The 9,291-nt window shown below is 51.9% G+C and overlaps 1 protein-coding gene across 2 annotated transcripts in view; it reads left to right on the top strand.

Annotated features, from left to right (window-relative positions):
* Nucleotides 1-2,271: 2,271 nt before the first annotated feature.
* TfAP-2 (transcription factor AP-2) overlaps nucleotides 2,272-9,291 on the top strand; it is a 66,530-nt gene continuing 59,510 nt past the window's right edge. For both annotated transcript variants that reach the window (XM_025304779.1, XM_025304776.1), the window contains exon 1: nucleotides 2,272-3,036. In XM_025304779.1, the coding sequence (XP_025160564.1) occupies nucleotides 2,944-3,036 (93 nt within the window). In that variant the 5' untranslated portion in view covers nucleotides 2,272-2,943. The remainder of the gene's footprint in view (nucleotides 3,037-9,291) is intronic.

Below are 9,291 nucleotides of genomic sequence, written 5' to 3'. Positions count from 1 at the left end.
GGCGAAGTCCGACGCGCGGCAGCGCGATACATTGTACAGCACGTTGCGCCTCGTTGCGGCGGATGATCGCCATTAGACGAGAAAGCGATGTCTTAATGAGCCATCGCGCCGAATAATGAGGCGCCGTGGAAATGAAGTAAACGCGAGTCACCAAGTCGCTAATCTCGTTGGTGGAGCGAGCTCGCGCGAGCGACAGCCCCGACAAGTTTGAGAAACTCGAAAGCGCGCGTCTCCGTCAGCCCCGCGGTGCTGACGCGCAGCGGAACAATCCCCGCCGGTGACGACGTCGACGTCGACGTCGAGTCCCATTGTGCGGAAGGAGGAAAGAAAGAAAGAAAGAAAGAAAGAAAGAAAGAAAGAGAAACTCCGGAATCCGAGAATTTCACGCGAGCGTGTGTCGAGCGATGACACAGAGTCCTCGCTCGAATTCGAAGCGCTCGAGTCCGCGTTGGTATCATCCAGCCGGAATCTCGCGCAGCCGAGCCGGTAAAATTCAAGCGGTGGCGAATCGGCCGATCGCGTTCGAGAGAGATGAAGCGGGGATCTTCCTGAAAATCGGAGCGAAGTGACTGCGAAGGGACTCCGCCGCTCGAGATCGCACGGTGGACTCTCCGTCCAAGTGCGAGTCAAGCCAGAGTGGAGGGAACTCACTCGCATCCGAGCGGCTTGCCGTCGGAGTAACTTTTAACGATACCGTCGTTATCGTTACATCGTCGTTGCGCAGCTGCAGAATGCATGGCGGTGCGCCAACGCGACAACGCGACGCGATTAACGACACACCGTCTCGCTTGGAAACTCACGGAACAAGCCCGCTGTCACTCGACTTTTCGAGTGGAATCTCGCTCGGAGGGGGCTTCAGAGGGACCCCGAAATTGCCGATCGTCGACTGTGTGAATGCGTGCGTGCGATCGATCGATTCACTCACTCCTCTCTCTCTCTCTCTCTCTCTCTCTCTCTCTCTCTCTCTCTCTTTCGGGCCTTCGCGTTGCCCCGCACGGCACGAGAGCCTTGCGCCGCGGAGCACTCCCCCGGCGAAGAACGGCGAAGTCCCGATCCCCGGGTCGCCACCCTTAGAGTCGCGGGCATCATCCCCGCGTGAGGCGAGGCGAGGCGAGGTGAGGCGAGGTGAGGCGAGGCGACGGACAGGCGAGAATTCGCACGAGGCCGCGCGCGCGTCTCACCGGCAGACGTCGGCGAGCGACTCGACTCGGCGAGCGTCGGCGAGCGTCGTACGGCACCGCGCGGACTATCACTCCTATTCGCTCGATCGTGGGACGTCCCATCGCGTCCATCGGCCGTGGTGGGGCACGCAGCCGGTGCTAGGTCCTAGTTGCACGTGCTGGCGCGTATCCCGGGGCGAATTTTCGGCCGTCGTCGGGGTACGCGTGCACAAACGAGGGCTCCCGCTCCACCTCGGGCGCGCCTTCTCCTCTCCCGCTCGCTCCTTCTCTCTGTCTTTTCTCTGTCGCCGCTGGGACACCCGGTCTCTCTCTCTCTCTCTCTCTCTCTCTCTCAGCCTGTCGAATGGTAGGGCAGGATACTAAGGTGGTGTACGCGCGGAGGAGGCGGTGGTGGTGGTGGTGGTGGTGGTGGTGGTGGTGGTGGTAGTAGCAGCGGCAGCTCCGCGGTAAGAGCGTAGCACCTCCTGTTTCGTCCGTTCGCGGCCATACGGTTGTCGGGTGCACTTTCGTACGCGCCTCGTCGTCGTCGCCTTGACGGCCTCTCGTCGATCAGTCCGCGACAGCAGCACGCGTCTCCCGATCAGCTGTTCTCTCCGGTCTCGTCGGCAGATCGCCGATGTGCTCCGCTCGGACGCCGTTGCCCCGGGACTTTCTTCTTCCTCCTCCTCCTCCTCCTCCTCCTCTACCTCCTCCTCCTCCTCCTCCTCCGCCCCCCTCTCGTGGCCTGTCCGACCCGGGAAATCGTCCACCGATCTCACGAACCCGCTGCCGACCGCCGCGAGGAGAATCGCCGGGATGAGACGGTGACGATCCCTCGGAGTGCACACCGCGAAACAGGTCCACGGGGACGTCCACGTCGCGCTTCCCCTTACTCGGCGTCGCGCCCGCTCGGTTCCTCGTGATGTGACGTGACGTTTCATCTCGCTCCCGTGTCCCCTTCGGCCGCTTCGGAGAACGTGTGGAGATTCGTCTCGCACTTTGGGAGAGTGTGTCTTCCAGAGAGGTCTGAGCAGGAAGGAGAGAGCTAGAGAGAGAGAGAGAGAGAGAGAGAGAGAGAGAGAGAGAGACAGAGAGAGGGAGAGAGAGGGAGAGGGAGAGGGAGAGGGAACGCGCCGCGCGAAAAAGACTGTCGCATGTTCCTCCGAAGTCCCGGCGCCGCGCGGTAGTGATGGATGAACAAGGTGCCGCACTGATCGCGCGCGAGACTCGAACTAGTCGCGACGACCACCGCGCGGCGTCTCTCTCTCTCGCGCATTTGCCGCTTTTGACTCGTCGATCACACACAGCGGTGCTTCTTGATCGTTCTTGAGCCGCCGCGTACACGACGCCGGGGGCCGGGGACGTCGGGGAGGAAACGGCCGCTCTCGGAGAGAGCCGAGCCGGCAGCGCGAGATTCCCACGCGGCACCACGTGCGCCAGCAAGTCCTCCCTTTCCCTTCCCGCCGCGCGATTCCCGATTTCTGTCATCCCGCTGTCAGCCGGCTCTGACTCGAGGCCGACTCGACTCCGACGCGCACGTGTTGTGCGTGGTGTGGTGCGCGGTCCTCGCGAGAGAACGCCAGCTCCGGACGGCACTTGGCACTCCGGCGGCCCCCAGTGACATGTGCGCCGTCGCCGATTCGCCGGCGTCTAGTGCCTGAAGTGGTGTGTACACGCGAGTGCGAGCAATCCGCGGCAACCTCACCGACGCGGAGCCGTCGGCTTACGCTCTTCCTTAACGCTCTCGTGCCGGCTCAAGCTGGAGGTCATAGTAGGCATAGGGATGTTTCCGCCGCGTACGGAGGCGCCGACAGCCGACAAGCTGACGCTGTGCTACGCGCCCCACGTCGACATGACGACGGTCATCGAGGTCGAGGTGCGGTATGCTCTCAGATTTACTGTGATTACGGGACCCCTCCCCCTCGCCCGTTTCTCCCCGCGTCCCGCCGGCTCACCTCGCGGGGGGAGTCGGCAGGCTCTTCTTCCCCCCGCGGAGTTTCGCGATGCGCGTTGCTCACGTATCCAACGGGAGAGTGGATCTCGAGAGAGAGAGAGAGAAAGAGAGAGAGTTATCTCTGAGAAGCGAGCTCCCTGTCGGACCCGGGCTGCGCTGCGGAAGTCGCCGGAAAGAGGGTTGACCGGATATCTCCGGCCAGCCGAGCGCGCACGTTTTTCCTTCATTCGTCGCTTCGTCGGACAAACGTTCGCGGTTCCAGTCGGCGAAACCGACCGCGCGACGTCCGACTTCTCTCGGCTCACCCGCCAAGTGGAACACGCGTTTCTTCTCTACGTGCTAGTCGGTGTGATTCGAGTAAACGCGCCTTTTATACGCTTTACGACGCTTGGACTCTGTTTCTCGTTCGTTCGTCCGTCGCTCCGTGAGCGCGCAGCATGAAGCGACATTTCGCCGTGTGTACGTGTGTGTGTGTGTGTGTGTGTGTGTGTGTGTGTCTGCTTGCCTACGTGTTTCGCCAATCGGCGAAAAATCGCCGATGTGTCGCTATAGCGACGCCTCGACTCCGACGACCATCGCGCGCGAATATGGGTCAAAGCGCGCGCGCAAATGTATGCGGCAATTACGGCTCCTTTGCTATGGCGACTACACGCGGACACGCGGCAGTTACGTATTTTTAATTGCGCGCCCATTCAGCGTTTAATGGCCACCCTGTCAAACTTTAACTGATATTAATGCAAAGTTAGCGGCAATTATTGCGTGCTCTTTCTTCGGGGCATATCGCCGCTATAATCTCTTTTCCCTCGCTCGCGCCTGCGCCTTACCTTTTGCGCGCGCCCGCGATTCATTCGTTTCGTCATCGTTTGTATCTGGTGCGTATATGGTGGAATGTAGTTCGACGTAGTTTATATGTAATAATGTATCATATACCTCTTCTTCTCGTCCGATACATTTTTATTGTCCCACGGCTACGTGATGATTAATCGTATACGCGCGCTTCAGATTAACGCGTCGTTTTCTAAACTTGACGAGCGAGAAGCGAACGGTTGCGCCAGAATTCCGCGCGGCGGAGAGAGAACGGAATATTTATTTTATTACATTTTCTCTCATGCGCGGCTCGAGTAGATAAGCGACGCAATAAAATCCCAGTCGTGAAGCACACCGAAGGCGTTTGTGCCAAATAAAATGGCTGTTAAAAGTCGCCGAATAAAATGTGCGCGCGCCTCTCGTTCGCGCACTTATCTTTGGTATTTATTTATGTCTAATCGATCACCGACCCGTTTCGTCGTCACGTACGAAATAGCTGATCGGTTATTAATTGCTGACACATGTCATGTACACGTGGCGAGAGAGGCGCGCTTTCTCCTTCTTCAGTCTTATCAGCTATGATCTCAGTGTGAAAGCTCGGGTCTTTATGGGAGAGACCCTGTTACTTTCGTCGATTGTTCCCGAAATCTCTACCAGCCACACCCGTCGTCGATACCAGCGTGTCGACCTCTTGCTCGTCGAGGACGCTCTGCGCGACGCATCCCCAATTTTTGTGATCGAGCAGTTACGACTGCCCCCGACCACCCCGTAACTCGAAGAAGCAACAGTCAAACCGAGGAATATGTACAGTTGGTGCTTTTTGTATCTTTTCAAGACCAACAAGGTTAGGATATCTACCCTCGTTCGAAAGATACGAAGCAACAAAGAAGACCTACACTCAACGGAGTAAGCTAGAGTTAATACAACAAGTCGCTTTTGGAGGTAAAAGAAATTTCCTCCGCTATTACATTATGTTATAATATATTATATTATATTTTACATTGTATCGTATCATATTGCACCGTAATGTATTGTATTATAATACTTTATATTATATATTGTATGTCATTGTAATTATATTCATATTGTATTATATGATTATAGCATATTATATTATATTATATTGTATATTATTGTATTATGTATTATACCAAAACACAAATAAAAATAAGTGAAGTTTATCAAGTTTGTTTTATTTATGCTACCTTTCTTATTATTATATTCTCCTGATATCAAAATCCTAATCCGGAAATCGAGAATCTAGGAAAAGAAATCTCGGAATTTCGAATTTCCCGCTTAAAATCCGAGATACCTCTTTGCGGATTATGTTCTCCTGATACTAAAGTGCGAAAATCGTGGATCCAAAAGCTTAGATTTTCGGAAATCTTTTATTCTTGAGGCAGAACAGTTTTTTGCAGGACAGGTTAAAAAGAAGGGTGTTTAAATAAAGTAAAGTGTATTATATTTAAATATTGAATTTATTTTTCCGAATATATTACAATACATATACAATATATGTATAATACATATATATATATAATACGATATATATAAAAAATAAATTGAATGGATGTTACAATATGATACAATAAAACGCGCAACACGCACACACATACACGCCCGCGTGCATAATCTAAATAATACAAATGTAGTACAGTAATATTATAATCAATCATATTACACGCTCGCGCACACACATACATACATACATACATACATACGTATGTGAAGTTGGCACCTCCATTTGCGAACACGAATTTTTGTTGAACGGCCCGGATATTAAAGCGTTTAATTAACACCTAATTAGCGCTTAATTCTGGTATAATTACCATTTCAATTCTGCAATGGCGGTGCCAATCTGTAACAAAGCTTTCTTTCAAAGTTGCCGCCGGCACTGAGACGCGCGAAGGGTAAAGGCTGAACTCTTCTCCATGCCGTGTTGCTACATCGACGATTTCTTGTCGCGTAACGACATTATAATCGGAGGCCGTTCGATTCGGCGACGATCCCGAAAGCACAAGTTGCTCCGATAGGTCGTAGGCGTAGAAGCGCTGTCCTTGGCGATGACATTCGACGTGTGCGATCGAAGCTAAGAAAGAGTACAAGACAAACACGCAGCTGGATATTTAAAACACTCGTTAACACAACTTTCGTTCCATTCTGCCTGTCCTTTTACAGTCAATGCGCGCGCTACATATGTAACGAGCAATTTTATTCGTTCGCGCGCGTGATTCCTCGATGACGAAATGACACGTGACGTGTAGGACACACGTCGTAGCTCGTTGCTTTCGCAACGAGCACGCGCTACCACGGTGCTTTCGAAAGAATCACTTAAAATACAATTATGATGCTATAACTAAGCCGAGGACGATTAAAGACCTTATCTATAAGCCCTCATACTTGTCCTTCCGATAGATAGATTAGGACCGGCGTGTTTATACTCACACAAAAGAGTGTCCTCTTAATGGCTCGCGTGCACAGAGAGAACGATTTAGTTGAATCTAACAAGTGCTTATTTGGAATAGTCGAAATAATTTTTTCGATCGATCGAACAAAATTTTGTTCGACGGCAACGAAAACATTTCGTTGGAACTAAGCCGCAACAAAATAGTTTTGTTGCGCCAAACGAAACTTCGTTCGATCGATCGAAAAATTTATTTGGACTATTCCAAATAAGCATTTGTTAAATTCAACTAAATCGTTCTCCCTGTGTGGTATTTGTTAGACAACGTCTCGAAGTGTTGTAGTTCACTCCAGTAAAATTCCTCCATGAGACGCCCTGAATCCAGATCGCAGCCCCGCTGTTAATCGCGATGCCGCGCGAAGAAACACACGACGGTCATTCTCCTGTCAATTTAGAGATGCACTTACGCGAATATACCTTTTGTCAGAAGTCACTCGGCAAAGATTTGCGAAACAAGTTCGCGGCGATGTCCACGGCGAGCACCGACTGAAGGTGCGCGCGCGTTTCAAGGCAGACTCGCCTCGCGTGTCGCTTCCGCTCTCGCCGATTCCTCGAGCGATCCCGAGGAATTCGATTCTCTGCAGGACGAGTCTCCGGCCGAGTTGCGCGTGGCACGCTCGCTCGTAAACGCGCGGCTCGTTGCCGGCAAGAAATTTGTCGGGAATTCGACGCGCTCCTCGGCGCCGCACGCGCCTTTCATACGCGGCTACGAAAGAGAAAGAGAGAGAGAGAGAGAGAGAGAGAGAGAGAGAGAGAGCGAGCGCGACGGCTGCTGCAACAACGATCGCGCGACGCGCGATAAAACTAGCGGGGTTGGCCCTTTCGCGGCTTATAGAGATGTTCGAGATCGTATCGCGGCCCGCTGCGAGATCTAATGGCTCGCGCCGCGCCGCGCCGCAAGGGCGGCCTTTCCGCCGATATTCAGATACACTCGGGACGATACCATCTACGTGAGTAATATCGTGCAATCGAGAGCTCGCACTGCGAGATTACGCGGCCCGGATTAAACGGCGTTTATCTATCGTCCGGCTCTGCCTTCTCCCGTCGCGCCGGATCGCGCGACAAGATCGCGCCGAGATGGGCCGCGATTTGAGGCCATGTGAGACGTCTGCGAAGCTAGCCCCCCATTTTCATGTCGAATTTTCCAAGTTCAATTAGGGGAACATTTTTTTTTTTTCGAAAAACGGTCAATTTCTTTAGAGTTCTGGTAGCCCCCCGAAGAGTTCTATCGGTTTTCCTCATGACTTGAATCGATTCGAGCAAAAATGAAAGAGTTCTAGCTCACCAAAGTATCGCAGATGCCGAATTTTTTAAGTATTACAATTACAATACAATTGAGAGAAAATTTTTTCTTTTCGACAATTGGTCAGTTTCTTTAGAGTTCTGGTTGCCCCCCGTAAAGTTCTATCGATTATTGTGAAGAATCGTTGAGCTGCGATCGAAGATAAAAAAGTTACAGTCGTTTGAAGTTTCGAAGTGCTAAATTTTCCAAGTCCCTTAGAGGTGAAAACATTTTTTTTTCATAATTTCGGCATTCCATTAAGAGTTCTGGTGTTCGTGTCTGGTCTTCGTGTTTTGACTACTTTAATCAACGGAACTCTTTTTTTTTTATTGATATAGAGAACTCTAAAACTCTTTGGGGGGCAATCAGAACTATGCTCATGTTTTTCAAATTTTCAAAATGGGGGGGGGCTAACTTCATAGACGTTCCTGCGCGCGCAAGTCGTCAACGTAGGACGTCGAAATTCAAGCTAAAGAATCGATCAGGATATTCATTTAGAGACGGAAACGGAGATAGAAAGCGGAAAGTTTGTGTATTCTGAACACAAAGATAAGCTGACTAACTTTGACCGCAGCGAGTAATGAGGACATATTGACGAGTTAAATGACAATTAGAGTAGAAAATAAATGAGGCATCTTAATCCGGATGTCTTATCAAGTATTGATAAAGCTAATTGACGATTGATTCAGCCATCTAAGCTATTACTGCGGAGAACCGGAATTTATAGCCGAAACGAGAGTAAGAGAGAAGTCGCCAGGTTTCTCTCTCTCTCTCTCTCTCTCTCTCTCTCTCTCTCTCTCTCTCTTTTGTCGGCGGACGAGTGATCCACGCGCGGGCGGGACTGTCCGAGAGCTCTTTCCCTTGTCTGGCGTCTTCTTCGCTCGCACTTTTTTCCACTAGCGCGAATTACCAATTTCTCCGAGGCGTCGCGCGGATTCGATCGTCTCGAGCGCGATCCGCGAGGAGGCAGAAGCCGAGCGGGGCCGCCGCGGCAAAAGTGGCAGAAATACGCGCGGGTCGTAACTGTAAATTTTCCCGGCCGCGCGTAGTGCGCGATCCAACTTTCTCCGAAAAAAAGAAAAAGAAAAGAAGAAAAGAAAGGAAGAAAAACGCGCATATCGAACGCGCCGGTTTGTCGAGTTATCGGCCGACACGATCGCGATACCGCGGTGCGCAATATCACACTGTCCCGAGCGGTATAACATCTTGCGCGCATTATATTCCGCGAAGCGTGCAGTGCACACAAACACACACACACAAACACACACACACACCTGTGTGTCCCGTGAGCTGTTTGTGCACGCGCCGATTACCGTGAGATTTGCATAGTTTCCGCCCGCTCTCCACCCTTTCGGCCGAGCCGCCGTAATAATCAACGTTCGATCCTTGTTATCGTACAACGGGGAATATTAATCTAGGAGCTACCTGAAGTCCTTAAAACACACATACACATACACACGGCGCGCGAGCTGCTCGGAATACATTAAATCCCGGGAGTGCTGGCCAAAGTTCCACGAAAGCGACGCGCTCTCTCTCCGAGACGCGCCTGCCGCTCGATCCACGCGTGCTTTCGATCGATAAAGGGAATTTCCGCGCGTTGGTACGTCTGTTGCGCGCGCCGTGT

The sequence above is a fragment of the Harpegnathos saltator genome, unplaced genomic scaffold, assembly GCF_003227715.2.
Source record: "Harpegnathos saltator strain DR-91 unplaced genomic scaffold, Hsal_v8.6 scaffold119, whole genome shotgun sequence".
In the NCBI taxonomy this organism is placed as follows: domain Eukaryota; kingdom Metazoa; phylum Arthropoda; class Insecta; order Hymenoptera; family Formicidae; genus Harpegnathos; species Harpegnathos saltator.
Note: the sequence above shows the minus strand (reverse complement) of the source record. Positions and strands in the feature narration are given on the sequence as shown.